At 40.9% G+C, this 17,237-nt stretch overlaps 1 protein-coding gene across 1 annotated transcript in view; it reads left to right on the forward strand.

Annotated features, from left to right (window-relative positions):
• bcas3 (BCAS3 microtubule associated cell migration factor) overlaps positions 1–17,237 on the forward strand; it is a 320,907-nt gene that overhangs the window by 32,392 nt on the left and 271,278 nt on the right. The window contains exons 8-13 of the mRNA XM_041941180.1: positions 2,124–2,231; positions 2,329–2,405; positions 5,803–5,879; positions 6,546–6,629; positions 9,583–9,753; positions 13,984–14,077. Coding sequence (XP_041797114.1) covers positions 2,124–2,231; positions 2,329–2,405; positions 5,803–5,879; positions 6,546–6,629; positions 9,583–9,753; positions 13,984–14,077 — 611 coding nt within the window. The remainder of the gene's footprint in view (positions 1–2,123; positions 2,232–2,328; positions 2,406–5,802; positions 5,880–6,545; positions 6,630–9,582; positions 9,754–13,983; positions 14,078–17,237) is intronic.

Raw genomic sequence — 17,237 nt, forward strand, 5'->3', positions numbered from 1 at the left:
ACCCACTGTCTCGTGTGTTGACACACTGTACCTAATAAACCTTCAATCTAATGAATTTAATTAGCTTTAACATTTCATCTACTCTCTGTCCACACTGAAGTATATCAACAACTTTTAGATGGATATTCTTGAAATTTGTAGAGAACTTTTTGTTCCCCAGAGGATGAATCTTCATGACTTTGATGGTTCTCTGACTTGTTGTAATGTTTGTGTTGTTAGCGTGCTAACATTAGCATTTCGCTCAAACCACTACTGTGCCTAAGAACAGCCTGACAACTACTGGGGTGTAGACAGTTTTTCATGTGGAATAATCTTTAAAACAAATTAAAACACCTTGCTGGATGTGACTCATTGATGCTGGTAAAAACACACTTTTTCCCTCTCCGTACTGGCTCTCTAAGTACTTACGGGATCTTTTGGAGTCCGTTTGAAATGTCTTTGCTGCTGTGTTACAGTATAGCCAGATATGTACTCTAAAATGGTGAATTTCCTCCACTGTTTGCTTTTGGTACCTTACCCAATGTGTGCATGTGTAAAACATTTGAATGGAAGAAGCAGACCTCTTGCCACCACAAAGAAGAAAAGGAGTAACAGTAATGATTAGGAAGGCAGACAGACCTTGACACGGTAGAGCCGGTCAGTGGAACATGGTGTGCTGCTGAATATGGTCATCTGTGTAATGGATGAAAGTCTTCCTCCTATGAGCTCGTCATTTGAATAACGTCCAGATTTCCCTTAGTAACTTAGCAATAGCTGTCCTCTGTTTAAACTAGAGCTGCAACTAACGATTATTTTCAAAATTAGTCAATATTCTGATTATTATCATGATTAATCAATAAATCGATTGGTCTATAAAATGTGAAAAATGCTCATCGCAATCCTTCAGAGCCCAGAGTAACATCTTCAGTTTCATTAACAGTTTAAAACCCAAACACTCTTCATTTACTATCATAAATGACAAAGAACAGCAGCAAATCCTTATGTTAGGAAGCTGGAGCAAGCAAATGTTTATCATTTTTGCTTGAACAATGACTTAAACAATCAATTATCAAAATCATTGGCAATTAATTTCCTTTCAATTGACTAATCATTTAGTCAGCTAATCGTCGCAGCTCTAGTTTAAACTTATCCTCTAACCTTGTCTCGTGCTGTGTCTAGTCTGCATTGATAAAGTCGTCACATCAGGCTAACCTTCCTTCCTAACCTATTATTTTGAGCCATTGTGTTCACAGGCACTGTTTAGCTTCCTTTGACCTTCCTTGTAACTCTAACTCAATGTCCAAAAACTGTCCCATGTTGAGACAGATGAAGTATATGACTGCACTCATTATGCACAAGCAGATTCAATGGACTGTTGAAAGCACTCAGTCCTATGGCTCAAGACACAAAAGTAACACCACATTTCACCCCAACATCCTCAGCCAACACGGCACCACAGGCCTCGCCATGGGTGACAGAGAATACAGGACTGGTAGAAGCTTTACTCGTGGAGAGATGGTTGGGGCACAGGGGACGGGTGGGGTGGATTCGGGGTCTTGCTTGATTAAGATTTATGTCTTAATTTTCCTTTACCAGCAGCCGCTGCCTGCTGTTGGATAGGCTTCCTCGTGTAACCCTTGTCTTTGCAGTGTTGATAGAAAGGCTTCTTGCAAATGTGTTGCATGACAAAGTGTTTCCCCTTTTGCCCTTCATTTCACTCCCTTTCATTATGGAGACCCTCAGAAGGGGTAGGCCAGTGGGACTTGGTGGAAACAAATACGATATGAATTCTCCTGGGAACTGCTGAGAGAAACAGCGTAGAGATGGTTAGAGCAAAATGTGCAGTTTAGTGGCAGGCGGTTTGATTCTCACTTCCTAAATTCTCCTTTCTTTTCCTGAGACAAAAACACTGACAAAACAACACAAAAGACGGTAATTGTCTTGGATGTGCATGACACAACAAACACATGCATGGTCAAGTACTTAGTATACCACTGTAGTGAACATTTGTTAACTGTGTCAGAAAATGTCTGTTTGAATAAGTGATCGTTCATCACATCTGTATCCTGCCCTGAAGTTTTATCAGTAGTTACTTGAGGACTGTAGAAAGTATTCACAGACTGACTCTGTGCATTTCTTTTCAGGACAAGCCCTCCCTACTGTTGTGCTGACCTGTATTCTCTACGGACAGGGGAAATGGTCAAATCAATTCAGTTCAAGACGCCCATCTATGATCTCCACTGCAACAAACAGTATGTCCATTGACCAACTGAACTAAAGCCCTTATGTTTTATAATACACTGCATGTTTATTTTCATTGTGTTAATGTGATTTCTTCTCTGTCTCAAGTATTCTTGCTGTGAGCCTGCAGGAGAAGATTGCTGCATTTGACAGCTGCACCTTCACTAAGAAGTTCTTTGTTACGAGTAAGAAGCTTAAACGCATCAATTTTATAAGACTTACACTGTTGTTTTTCTATTGTATGATATACTAATCTTCTCAGCAATCCATAGTTCACAAACACCCTAGTTAAAAATCCTAAAATAATTTTGTGTAGCAGTATTTTTGAGGAGCTTCTTTTGTGTCACTGAACCTGTTGCAAGTTTTGTGATGTTTTAGGGGTATTTAGACTGTTTTCTGACCTGCTATTTAGTTTCTGATGGGAAAAGGAAGGGAGTTGTGGGAGTTGTGAAGTTTTGGAAGAAGCACACTTGTTATTTAGATCACAAAGAAGTGAGATTTTATGTAGATTGTCATCACATGTTTATTGCCAATGGAAACATACTGTACAGTATATTTATGAACTGTTCTGTACCACGTGCAGCAGCGCAAACAAACAGCACCAGTCCTGTAAGATGCTTTTTTTTTTTTTTTTCAACACATCAACACTAACACTGCCAAACATGATCAGTGACTCTGTCACGTTGGCATCACACAACCCAAATAAACATGAAGCAAATAATTGATTATAATGCAGCCAGCCGCCAGGGCCTGCTGCAGTGGGCTCTCTCAAGCTTTGCATTGTGACTAAACTGCGCTTATCAAAACATGATGTGAGGCCCTCCATTTGAAGCTCAACACAGGAAAACTGTTTACAACACGGCTCATGCATCCTCCTGGCCGTACCTGCCATGTCTGCTCGAGGAGGCTGTGAAAGAAAGGCCAGACTGTATTACATGGCCATTGCTGTCCACTTAAGTCATTGACTGGAGTAAACTGACCTTACTGGCTGGCTTTAATGTGTCTCCTCTTTGTCTGCCTGCCTTCCCTATCAGTGTCTGGGCCACAGGAAACCAAACATGCTCAATAGTTATTAATCGTTTCTGAATGCAGGGGCCTCCTCTTCATAACGTCGTTTGGTCTGTTTGGGCCGTAGAAGCAGTAAACAGAGGGTCCTGTAATGTGTGCAGCTCCGCATTGGATGAGCCATTCTACTACTGTATGTCCGTTTCTTCTCCAGGGATGTGATGGGGGACATCTCATGTTTTTATGAGCACTTAAGGCTTGTCCCATGTTTATGTTCTTGCTTTGCATTCAAGTGGTGTGTGCTGTGAGCAGGGGCTCATTTTGATCCCACAGACTCGTCTAGCTTTTCTGAGTGAGAAGACTCCCAATGATCTATTTTGGTGCCTACTGTGTACATCAGTAAAGTATACAGTAAAAGGGTGTCTGTATTTGCTGATTGTATATTAGTGCCATGTAATAGCAATAATTACTATGTTCTTTTCTGTGAAGCAGACTAATTATTGTCGCTGCTCACATTTTATACTCACAAACAAACAAAAAAAACATTTATCTATCTTTATCTGAATCGTAAAAGTGGACTAAAACTGCCTTGAGCCAAAAGCATTTAGTGTAATGTGCAGACAAAGCAGCGATCCTTCATATGTGCTCGACATTTAGACCTCCAGGTCAGCTGAGCTGCTTTCAGGGTGTGTTATGTATGCAGATCAGTTTTCCTCGTACAGTTTTGACTGTAGGACAGTGAACTGCTCATACTGAGAATACTTACATGTCTGCTGATCACATTTGCTCAGGCAGATCTGCTCGGTTTTGTTCATACTTTGCAGTCATTATTCTGCTCAAATCTGTTTACTTACTCTCTATTTATTGCATATTTTCCATTGACTGTGTGAGCTTGTCTTCCTCTGCCTGGTCTGTCTGCAGTGACACACACTGTTTTTCATGTTGACCACCAAGTGCATCTTGGCTGAAAATAAGGATTTTGTTGGCCTGGTGAGAAACATTGTTGGCTTGGCTGAGTGCTAGGCCTGTACAGTTGTAGGAGAAACAGAGAATATATATGCTCACCAAGGTCTTTTTGGGTTCAGCCTGCAAAAGCCTAGAACCTGCTTTCGTTTCCGTTGATTCCACCTATCTTGATAATCAATTAGTCGTTTCAATCACTGTTCAAGCAAAAATGTCAAACATTTGCTGGGTCCATCCTCTTAAACGTAAGGATTTGCTGCTTTTCTTTGACATTTATGATGTTTTGGGCTTTTGGTTGGATGAAGGACCTTTGAAGATGTCACTTTAGGCTCTGGGGAAAAAGGTGAAATTGTGTGTTCATAATTTTTGGACGTTTTATTGAAGTTTTATAGAATCAATTGTGAAAATAATCAGCACATTTATTGATAATGAACATAACTGTTAGTTGCACTGTACACCTATCATGTCTGTTTCCTCTCCCTGTTCAGCCCTCTGCTCTGCACCCAGGATGTCAAGCACATGTTATCTCACAACCTCGCCTTCTCTGGCTTTACCAGCAGCAGTCCTTGTGGCTTACCTCAAACCCCCCCACCCCCATCTTCTCCCCACCAGCCCCTTTCCCAACACAGCACACTAAATTACTGTCTCCACCTCATCTGCTCCCTGAGCACTAAACCATTGTCAGCAAGCCATTTTCCTCACACCTCCACACACTTACATTAGCTCAGTACACGCATGTGTGTGTGTGTGTGTGTGTGTGTGTGTGTGTGTGTGTGTGTGTGTGTGTGTGTGTGAGACAAGGGTTCATGTACTCGAACGCAGCGGGGGCCATCATTATTGGATCAACATTTTGTTGCCCGCATGTTTACGCGCACTGGAAACAAGCAGACTGTCACTGTCCGTACAATGACTGCTTGCATTTAAATATATTTGTGACGATATCAATCATTTCTCCAGCCTGTTTACAATCACGTTTGCCTGGTTTTGCTTGGTTCCGTCTTGCAGCAGAAGGGATAGACACCCCTGTAGTTGGAGCTCAGTTTTGCTGTTAGTCATAGCAATCCATGTTCTTGTTTACTTCCACATCTGTTGGAGTGGGTTGAGAAAATATGTTCTTAGGCAATTTTTCTGTTTGTGAAGGCACAGCTTTGTTTGTCATTCAGGGTTATTGGTTGCTATTTTTATTTCTGTTGGCAGCACACCGGTCGTGTTTGCGTGTCAATGTGTGCATGTGTGTGTCCCCACAGGGATTATTGTGTTGGTCAATCAGCGGAGGAGCCATCCTCAATTTATTGGGTACCACAGACTCCATTAGGTCATAGTGTGTGCACACACAAGCGTACAAGCACGTCACCCTCATTAGACTCCCATTTATCTTCCCAAACGAGAGACTCCCCACAAACACATTAATGGTTTAAGATAGTTACAGACACTCTTCAGGGAGGAGGCTTACGAAAATCCCTGCATATGCATTCCTGTTGTTTGTTTTTTTTTTGTTTGTTTTTGTAAACTTTTTATTAAGACGTTATTCACCAAAATGTGTATCAGTGATTATTTCTATTGGAATTATCTTTCGTGTCCTCTGTTATTCTGACTCTCTTGGTGTCTTTTCAGGCTGCTACCCCTGCCCCGGCCCCAACCTCAATCCAATAGCTCTGGCAAGCCGCTGGTTGGCCTATGCTGAGAACAAGGTAGTCTCCACACACACGCACACACACGCACACACGCACACACGCACACACACACACACACACACACACTCATCCATTGCAGAAGTGGCTTATCAGAAAAGCGACATATTTACAATCCAAAAAATGCATTTTATCTATTTCCTCCCTCTTTAATCTGTCTGGATAAACAACTCATTCCAAGAAGAGTCCACAAGAGATGATAACATTTTGAAAATCAACAGATGCACAGGAGTTTTCTGTTCTCTTCTGTTTAATGGGATTGTTAAGTATTTACAAAAAACAGAATGTTCTATTGCCTACTCTGCAATACGTTTAATGCACAATAGTGTTTTGATACTGGCCCACTCAAGTAATTGACAGATGGGGCCGCTGTTTGTGTGACTGCCTAAGGATTTCCAGAAATGAGGAAATCTGGTTTGAACAGTAATAGTAATACTTGGACTGAGCCATTCAAGAGATATTGTATTTGAAATGAAATCCGTGCAGATTGGCTGTTTTTTTTTGTGTAACATATCTTTGAAAGCAAAACTAATTTCTTCCAAAGAGTGAAGAGGGGAGGCTTATGGAAGTCTTAAATCTTAATTTCCCCACAATTTTCTTTTCGTGCATCTTCTGTAGACTTCCACTACATGCTTGTATTTAGCTGTAAATCTTTGTGTTTTGCAGTTGATCAGATGTCACCAGTCTCGTGGAGGAGCTTGCGGTGACAATGCACAGTCCTATACGGCCACAGTGATCAATGCAGCCAAAGCAAGTGACAATACATCCACACATTTAACTGTTTTCCTCTCTTTCTCTCTTTCTATCTTATGTATATACTACAGGCTTGTTACATTAAATAGTCACAATTAGACATAATTGAGTTGAAGTGCCACTCAATTGCAGTAAATCATATTTCACATTGTTAGGTCTCAAAGTTTGGAGATTTTCTTTTTTTTAACTTATATTTTTTGATAATGGAAATATCTAAGTAGTATAAAAATACTGAGTATAAATTACTGTTTGCAGTTTAACACTTTGTTTCATCTCATGTTATCTTTCATTATCTAAGGCGACACTGGCTGATCCACAACAGAAGCAGCAGCAAGATTGCACTTTCTTTTATATTTAAATTAGGGGGAATGAATGGTACTGAAAATTCATAGTTTGGTAGATACCTAATTTTTCTGGTCACAGCTTTATAGGTGTGCAATACAGCAGGGGAACACCAAAGAAATTCTTTATAAAAATTCTGTGTCAAAGGTTTACACAGTTAAGTAACTCTCTGTAGCCACGGAGGTCCATGCAGTTATGAGAGGCACTTACGAGGCACTGGATAATTCCTGGACGACTGCAACTTGTGTTGTTTACATTGAGCAGGCACAAAGGACTGACTGAAATTCTCTGGTGAAGGAAGATTATAGCAGTGATCAAGTCCTTAAATAGATGCATTCAGGTGATACTGTCGCAAATGGTTTTGCATGTTTGATTTTTTGCATGTTGAAATTTTTTGCTTAAATGGGTGTGCCAAACTGAACTAAGTGGCAAAGTGTTCTGTACTGAACAGTTAGGGACCCAAACATACTGTTACACACCTATTTTCTATTAGTGAATGCATGCACAGAGGTGTCTTTTCTGCCAAGGGGCAGCCCTGTTTATTGTAAACTGGAGCTCACATGAGTGCCTAATGCTTGCTATCATAGGCTACTTTCAAAAAGGCTTTTTTTTTACTGAATATCAAAGCAACTACAATTTTGGGGAAAACGTGTTTAGATTGAATGCAGCACAGTCTACAAACTTTTTGATGCTATAACTGAAAGAACCTGCAGAATCTTTGATCACTTTCTTTGAAACTACACCTCAGTCACGTCTCACTACAGAATGAGTGACTCTAAACTAGCCTGGTTTAATCTTAAAACATTGGAAATTGGTTTTCATGTTCAGAAAGTGGCTGTAATCTGTATGAAGGTCCTTTGTCTTTAGCCGTTGCTCAGATGAAATAGCACATAATGCAATATTTCCTGCTCTGCCTACACCATCTGTAAATGTGCTGACATTGGATCCACCTGGTCTGCCCGGCTGACTGGGGCTGAGCTTATGAGACACTTCATCAACCTGCCTATCTGTTTTTTTCCCACTGTAATCTGTTTCTCTGCAATAGTCTAGTTTCACTCATCTCCACAGGGGAGCCACTCTAAGATGGCTCACTAACAGCCAACAGCCCCCTTTGATACCAGGTGAAATTCATTCCTGGTCTGATTTAGCTGCTTGCCAACACATGCTAACTAGCTAGCTCCTCATATGGTTCTAGTCTGTTTGTCCATTTGGTCGGAAAGGCTCATTGATTTACGAAGAGCAAGTATATCTTTCCCCCTGTACTAAATGAGTACGAACAGCTAGTGTAAGAAAAGTCTCATTAGCAGGCTAATGATGGTGTACATCAAAAAGAGCAATGTGTCGCTAACAGGTTGGCGGCGTGGTAAGGGGTAGACAATAGCACAGGGTATTGATATCCAGACAGGCAGTCTGCTTGCCCGCCCTCTCCTCATTTAGGACCATATATCTTAATACAGATGACAAGGTATCTCCTTCTGGCTCGTGGCGCGACACGCCGGCTCTTAGTGCTGACATCCAGAGACATGGAAACAAAAAGGGGTGTAGCACTGAAGTGTAATGGCTTTTGTTTAGAAGAAAGATAAAAGGGAGAGTGCGACAGCCCTGACCAATTAGACCCCTTGTTCCAAATTTTCTCTCTTATGGTAGCATTTTTGTATCTCATCAATCCGCTTGCCTATCGCTCCTGAGAGTATAATTGAGAAATACCTTTCACATAAATTATGTTGTAATCTGTTAAGATGGCGACATGAGGCCATAGCTGTGTGTGTGTGTGTGTGTGTGTGTGTGTGTGTGTGTGTGTGTGAGTGTGAGTGTGAGTGTGAGTGTGTTTTTGTCAGCCATCAAGCATGATCTGCTCCAGACCCCCCTCCCCACCGGCAGATCAATAGCTCCTGTTTGGACTACCACTAAGAACTCCACAACTGCAGTGATTAGAAAACACATTAGTGTTGATCAATTAGGACCCAAACGCCTCACTTAATAATTGATGGCTCTTCTGGCATTTTACACACACACACACACACACACACACAAATGCAGGCGTACGCACGCACACACACAGGCAGCAGACACTGTTAGTGTGCCTGGCCAAGTGGCAAAGAGAGACAGTGGGTGATCCTCAGACCCAACAAACGCGAGGCGCCACGCTGTATTGACAGGGCCGCCTAGTCTGAATGCCTGATTAGGCTCTCCGGGGCCCCTTTGGCGCTTACACACACAGACACACAGTCACACGCATTGGACTCCATTAGGCAAAGACAGTGTAGTAGGTGAGATAGACTCCACTTAAGCAGCACTATCCATTTCCCTCAATCGAGCCACAGAGGTGTGTTTGAGCGAGACACCCTGGCTGGGCCTTAAGCGGACACAGAGGAGCCTCACACACATGCACACACACGGGTGTCTCCTGTGGCTGCAGTGCTACAAGTCATCAGCACTGCAAGTTATTGTATTGCACATGCACCTATGCACTTACTCGTCTGCTCATTTTCATTGAGCTCAAACTAAGTGAACTAAAAAAAATATATGTATGTATATATATATATATATAAATATCAGGTGTTGGATTTGTAAACCCAAATCTAATCCTTTTTCTTTGTTCTTCCAGACTTTAAAAACAGGCTTGACAATGGTGGGTAAAGTTGTCACCCAGTTGGCAGGCACCCTCCCAGCAGGCACTCCGGACGAGGAGGGTACGCCTCACAGTGCGAGCCGCCGCAGCCCCCACAACCCCGGTGTGGTCACCATCATTGACACACACAGTGTCGGTGAAGGACAGGTCAGTCAAGTGCTTCTGCTTTTGCTTGGTATTGTTAATGTGGATTTGTACATGTCACAGACACCCGTTGTTCACTCTTTATGGACATTACAACAGAGTGATGCACCTTTGCCAGACATTATCTAACAATTCATGTAATATCAGTGTTATATGCCAAACAGCAGTATACACACACTTTTTGTACAAACTACAATATGTATTCATTTTTCTGAAATATGTGATCATGGGTATTATTGCTAGGGTGTTGGGATAAAATAGGGGCAAAATTATTTTTCTTTTTCCCTCCTCACTTGGTAAAATAACTGTCAGACTGCAGTGCAGACTTGTACCTGTTAGAGTGACATAAAAAAAAATATACACCACACACTGGAAATATAAACACACGTGACTGTCAGATTTAATAATGTATTATTCTATAGTTGTGTTTCTGTGTTTCAACTCTTTGAATCCTTCATTGTCAGAGCTTAGAGATGAAATTCTTTTTATTCAATTCAAAACCTTGCCTTTTGTTTTTAAATCTAAAATGCTTTCAAACATCTGCTTTCATTTGTAATTGTCGCAAATGGCACCCGACATTAAATCATAGACAAAGGTTTCATCTGAAAAGTCTAACAATCATGTTTTCACTTTTGCTGGGCCTTAAATGCACATGCCATGAGGACAAAGACAGCTGTAAAGCAGAATCCATCAAGTTGGTGAAAAAACAACCTTTAAATGTAAATTGTTTCACTGTATTTTTCTCATGTGCTTTAAGAAGCAAATGAATGCAGCACCATTAAAGTATTAGACCAAGGTAAATAAATGTCAACCAGATTTAGGCCAGAAAGTTGATAAGTTACAGCAGTCCAAATAAGGTCTTAATGAGGTCTGTTCATTGTCATTAGAAAATAGGTCATACTTTTGAGGGTGTTGGAGGGTCATATTTTCAACATACTAATACTTAAATTTTAACTTGAAGCTTTAATATAGCTCACTCTAATATTTTCAACATTGGCAAGTTAATGACGATAACAAGTTCCTCTGCCAAGTAGTTCTTTCAGCAGTGAAGCTGTTTTGGAGACTCATTGCGGAACAACACATTTTAACACACACTTTATGTTGATTGCTCTTTTCAATTGTCACCCATCTGTGTATGCCCTGGCCCATGAGTTTCACTATGACTTGAATTATACAAAGAAAAAAAAAGATTAGGTTCTTGTAAACTTGACAGCCCCCCTCCCTGCATCCTAGCAAACCCTCAGACAGAAACTGAGTAACTCAGTATTTCCCTTTTGGATCAAGCATGGTGGTTAACCAGAAACTGTTACCAGGTGACCGTCATTGTTTAATAGAGTGTCATCTGTACTGGCTAGACCTGTAAATACTTACATTTCCCCCCAACTGGACCCTTCTATGCATAATGCATACACAGACACATGAAAGACTAAATTGGCACCAGTTTGTTCTTGGTTTTTTTGCCTCTCCGGTCTCGTCGTGTGTGACCCAGGTAAACATAACTTTGGCATCTGCGGCTCGGTGGGAAACAGCAAAATCTTCAAGACTGGCTTTTTTTTCTTTTTTCTGTGGCTTGGACACACTCAGGCCCATTCACCTCACTCTGCACGACTCGCTGAAAGGTGTGACTTAGATTTGCTGCATATTTTAACAGCCAAGCTTTTAGCCACAGCCCTGTTTTAGCAGCCCTGGTAGGAGAGACTCTCTGTAAACAGTCAGCTGTTGGTCCATAACCTCACATGAAGCTCCAGGCTGAACGAGTGCACCATATGTCAAATAAGGTCTTAGCATTCAATTTAGCCATTTTTATGGGGGATTTAGGAAGTGAGTGAGAACTATGTTTCCAGCCACGTATATTTTTTCTGTTGTAAATTGTTTCTCATAAAAAAATGCAAGTTGTGTGTTGGGGTGCAGAAACAAAATTCATGATGATGTGAGAAAATACTCAAAAATACTACTATCATCTAAGGCAACAAAAACCTTATGTCCATGGAAGAGGAAGAGGAAAAGAAGAAAATGCAGCTGATATCATAGCATAGTATTCATTGTACATTTGCAGCACATATCCTAAACCCAATGAGCTGTGACAATTTTGTTAATTTCTTAACATGCAGTATAATTAAACAACAGTGTTGTCTGTCAATGTGGTTCTTTGCTGTTGTGCTCTCCTCGCATAATTATCTCTCCTCTCATCTGCTTCTGCTTTTTTCTGTTCCCCTCCTTTGCTTCTATAGAAGAGCAGGCAGCAGCTTCACTTTCACTTTCATGCTTTTTCCGTGCTTGCTGCTACTGTCTGTAGCTGTGGCAGAAATAAGCCAAGATGATGCTACTGCGCAGTGTATGATATGACACATCATGCACAAAAAACACACCCCCAGCTGCTAGTGTCCATATCACATTAGGAGTTATGCAGAAATTAATAAAAAGATTTGCATGACCTTATCAAAAGGCAAGCAGCCATCAAAATGCAAATGCAAATAGTAATGATGAAAAAAAATGAAGGTACAAGGTGCATATACCTGTATACTGAAAGTACATACTAATGTATGGGTCTAACCCTTGTTCTGGTTTGAACCAAACCATTTGCCCTCAACAGGATCTCCCCTTAACGTCTAAAGAAATCCTAAAAGCTTTCATCCCTTTAATTCTCCTCAGCCACTCCAGACCATGATTAATCACACTGCAGAAGCTGTCACATTTTTAATGAGGCGTGGTAGCGTACATAGTACAGTTTGTCAGTGATGTAGTCACCACACACACACTCACTGCCTTCTCCTTCTCTCTTACACAGCGACTGTAGTTGCCCTGCAGCCAGTGTGCTGTCTTCTAAGCTGGACCTAAGCCTTCAGAAGCAGGCCTGCACTCTGTCACCAGCCGACACACTGTAACCGTACACTGGCCGTAAACACTGGCTAGGCCAGGCAGGCAGGGAGGGGAGAGCTAGGAGTGGAGCAGAAATTGACAGGGAAGTGAGGAGTGGGAGGGTCGGGGGCTGGCTTTTGGAGGAATGGGAAAAGGCAGGGATATGATAGAGGTGAGGTCCAGGATATTCCCATCTCTTCTGGGCTTTGAAATTCCTTATTTGGAACAGCAGCCTCGTAACACACAGGCACACACACTGTCCCCTGTGTACCGACGGGCTCGGTTCTCTGGAGCACACTCCTGTTTCAAAGGGCTCCAGCAGGATTCCCTCACAGAACAACATTGTCTGCCTGCACTGTAATAAAAGTGATCTGCTTCATGTCAACAGCCTCTTTCTTTCTGTTCTCCCCCTTTTTTTTTCTTTTTTTCCTGCTTATTTTCTTGCTTGTAGTCCGAGACGAAACCCTTTAGTTTTTAGAGGCTGTTTCTTGTTTAGAGTAGTTCCTATTTAAAATGCTCAGCCAGCCTTCCTGACATCGTTAATGCAACGCTGGGGCCAGATTTAACCCTGTGTATATGTTCCCTCTCTCTCTCACACACACACACTCGTGCACAAAGTGGCCTCATGTCTGGGCTTATTTCTAATCTCTCTTCGTGACTAAAGGGGTTTTCTGCCAGCTCCTGGTCTCAGCTCAGCCTTTGTTAGATTTGTCCCAGTCTTGACAGCAGACTTCATACAGAGATTTAGGAGCAGCCTGTAGTTCAGTGCAAAGTGACTTATAATTTCATTTTCTTAGGCAAGTTTCAGAAGTAGCAAGCCAAAGCTGCATTTGACGCCAGTTTGTGCCTGTTTACGGGAAAACCCGCTGTCATGGGGTATTGTCAAAGCCACATGTGAAAAGCCACATTATTGCCAAAGTAAATTTGTCCATATTCTTGTCTCTGTTGTTGGACTATCCACCGTCCGCACTGGCCTCTTACTGAAACACCAGCACTAATGAGATATAGCTCAGATTTTGATCGTTCAGAAATTCTTCGATACAGCACAAACAGAAGGTTTTGAACAAAGTGCTTGTGTGTTAGGTAACGTGGTTTTCTAATTATTTTCTATCCACAAGAGGGCAATGGCACATTCAGAAAGGAGTTTAATGTCCAGCTATTTCACTATGGGGTGATGTCAAAGAACACTGCTGAGTGTGGTGATGATATCAGACCAAACCAAAATGTGAAGAGAAATCCTTGAGCATGGGAAAGTCCCGTTCTGGGTTCAATGTTCTCATTGTTAGAAAATGATTTGGAGTTTCTTTGTGTGTGTCTGTGTGTGTGTGTGTGTGGCTACGGTGGTGTGGTGGTGTGTGTGTATATATACTCCAGGTCTTGGTGAGTGAGGACTCGGACGGAGAAGGAGTGGTGGCTCACTTCCCAGCTCATGACAAACCCATATCCTGCATGCAATTCAACCCCAGTGGTAAGACACACACTCACTAACTCCACACACACATACATGCAAGTTCAGAAGAAACCAAGAAAGATACTGGACTTACATTCAGGTTACATGGTTGACTCGTGTGTGGCGTGTATTCATATTGTACTCAATTAACATGTGTTTCCCCGACACATGCTTTTACACCAACCTCAAGACAAAGGCAACACATGCAGGTCATTCACGTGTCACAAATAGGAAATAGGTGACATATGCAACTGCAAGAGTTTTAATCTACACCCAACCTGAACCAGTATAACAAATCTATTAATTTGGTTCTGTAAAAATTCTCCTCTGAACCTTTCTGGTTGGATAATGTACCCTAATTAACAAGAGTGGTTATAGAAACCTGTGACTAAGGATGCTGAAAGTCTCTTTTTATTCAGGGTAACAGTGGATGAATATTAAGAATGCAAAAGGGCTTAAAATCCATGGAAGAAACTAATGAAAAACATTCAAACTCATAAAGATATGAGCATCATTTGAAATATGATAATGCCTGCCTTTGTTTCTCTGCTCAGTTGGATCTGTCTCCAAGGTAATCTGACAGGTGTTTCAAAAAACAAGAGTGCAAATTAAGATGAGCACACTTTAGTGAAGGCTAAAAGTAATTTCAGGAAATGTTGTTTCATAAACTAGTATGACCTGAGTTACAGTGGACCTGTATCCCTCCAGAGTCCGGTCTCCTCAGTCAGGCTAGTTTGTAGGCTTAGCTTCACCACAGGTTTAAGTGTTCCATGCAGTCTGCCTCAGGCTGAAAGCCAGCAGTCCCCTGGTACTGATGCACTGTGAACACAAGTCAAATTGAAAACATATATCTCTTTGTATGTGGTATTTGAGTGCTTAAATTCAGGCTTATGAATAATTGTGACCTCTTGCTGTATTCCGATCGTGAAAGAAGCATTTTTATCATTTATTTCATATTAATGATCATGTTCGTACAGTTAAAGAAATGAAACAGACAACCAGAAATACTTTTGACATTTGATTTAAAGTGCAGGAGTCTGACAGTCTTTAAACAAGATCTGTACCACATAGGGGTCATTATGTGTCTTGTGCTTCTGTCTTTTCCTGAAACAAAGGTAGGCCCTAATATGTTCACCTTACTGTGGCATTCACCTCAACACAGTGCAACGATGGCAAAAAATTGGGTTTTTCAAAACTAAACAACTGAAAATCATTGTGTTTTCTGGCTGAGCTTTCTGGTCAGCACTGAAAGATTCTGGTTGTGACCAGCGGAGTTCACAACCTGTACTGTAGCACAAGCTCTATAACAACCAGAGAAAGTTTTAGTTCCATGTTGATCAATTTAACGTTTAGTAACATGTGTTACATGTTATAACCTGGTTATCTATGCAGGTTGCTGCGGTATACTTGATGACAGTGGCTGATGGCTTATTTTAAGAAAATGATGGCCGTTCATGCATTGACTCACATCTCTGTGTTTGTGTTACATGTTTCTTAGTTCCTACACATATCTGTTTCATCCATGCACCATACATGTCATACTTAGGAGAGTAGCTAGGAATTGGATGGTTTGCATGTTTTCTGCTTTAACTCATTTCCACTGGTGTTTCTGTTAAGTGGGTTTCTGTTAAGTCTGTACCTTGTCATTCAATAGACATGCTGCCACCTAAGTGACAACTGGGTCCTTGAATCAGCTGAAAAAAATGTCAAAAATGTACTTTGTGCTGATGTACTCTGTGATTTCATCAAGCCGTGTGCTGAGATTAGTTTCCATGTGCAAATCTCACACTCCCCTTTCACCACATTATTTTACTCTGGCGTCTCCTTTCCCACTTTCTTAGCATTGCTGACCTCCACCCCAAAAGGAAAGGGACAGTAGATGCTTTGTAAGTGTGAACAGGCTACCTCGTCAAGTCTGTGCGTGCGATGTGTCAGCTTGTGTATGGTCCTGTGGTGTGTATGTGTGTAAGCATGTGTGTTCATGTATTTAATGCTGTGTGTGTGTTGTGTGTGCATGTGCAGTTAATAAAGGAGCTGCTGAGAGATGGCTCTCACCCCATGACCTCCAAGCCCCAAGAATCCTTCACTTATGTAGACTTATGACTAAACTCAGCAGCTCTGTCTGAGCAGGAACTGGATGATATTGCAGACAAAGACAGACAAGACATGGTTGTCTAGACCGTACCTACTCCCACCCTCACCTCAACAAAAATCACATACATAGCACGAACCAGTTCAGTGCAGTTCACGGCACAAAAGCCTGCTTAAAATCACATCAAAGAGAGCAACACGTTTTAATCTCTGCCAGACAGTGTTCTGTTAGTAGGAAGTAGACATGATATTTTTGGATCTAGTGTTGTGGCCGTGTTCCAGGGTGAGAACATGTTAACTCTGCCTAATTAGTATGCAAAAGATTGCAGGATAATTGGTTCTACACACGGTAGATTTTTGTTTCTTCTGACAATCAGTGGATACTTAAAAATCGTGGAAACTAGAAAGAAATCAGTATTTTGGTTAAGAGAGCTTGATTGTCACTATTTATACTACATTCGTCCTTTGCTTTTTGGTTATGTATTTAAGCACATATTTTACTGTAACTCACGCAGTTACCTAATTAACATCCCAATTTTAATGCAAACCATGGTCTTTTCCTAAACATAGCCAAGTAGTTTTGGTGACTAAACCTAAATCTTTCCCTAAACCTTATCAAATAGTTGATGGTGTCCCTTCTTCATCTCTAAAATTTTAAGATTCAAGATTCAAGATTCTTTATTGTCATTGAGTATGACATGCCAATGAAATTTGCATTGCAACCCCCATGTTAGAAGATAATAAGATTCTAAAATAAAATTAGGATACTACAATAAAATAAACCAACATGCAATAAAAATATTTGTAAATGCAATTAAAAATATACCAGAAATGAAAATATACTAAGACAATAAAATATACTAAACAATAAACAATAAAATATACCAGTGAAATGTGCCAACAGCAGCTGAAATATACTAAAATGTATATAAACAGAAAACAATAAAATATACCAATGAAATGTACCAATATAGTAAAATGTATATTTTAGTTTCTTTTTTTTCTGGTTTGTAGTTGATAGTTTTCAGTACATCCATGTATATAAACTGAAAGAGTTATTCAAGATTCAAGAGTCTTTATTGTCATT

Source organism: Chelmon rostratus, chromosome 7 (assembly GCF_017976325.1).
Source record: "Chelmon rostratus isolate fCheRos1 chromosome 7, fCheRos1.pri, whole genome shotgun sequence".
NCBI classification, from domain to species: Eukaryota; Metazoa; Chordata; class Actinopteri; order Chaetodontiformes; family Chaetodontidae; genus Chelmon; species Chelmon rostratus.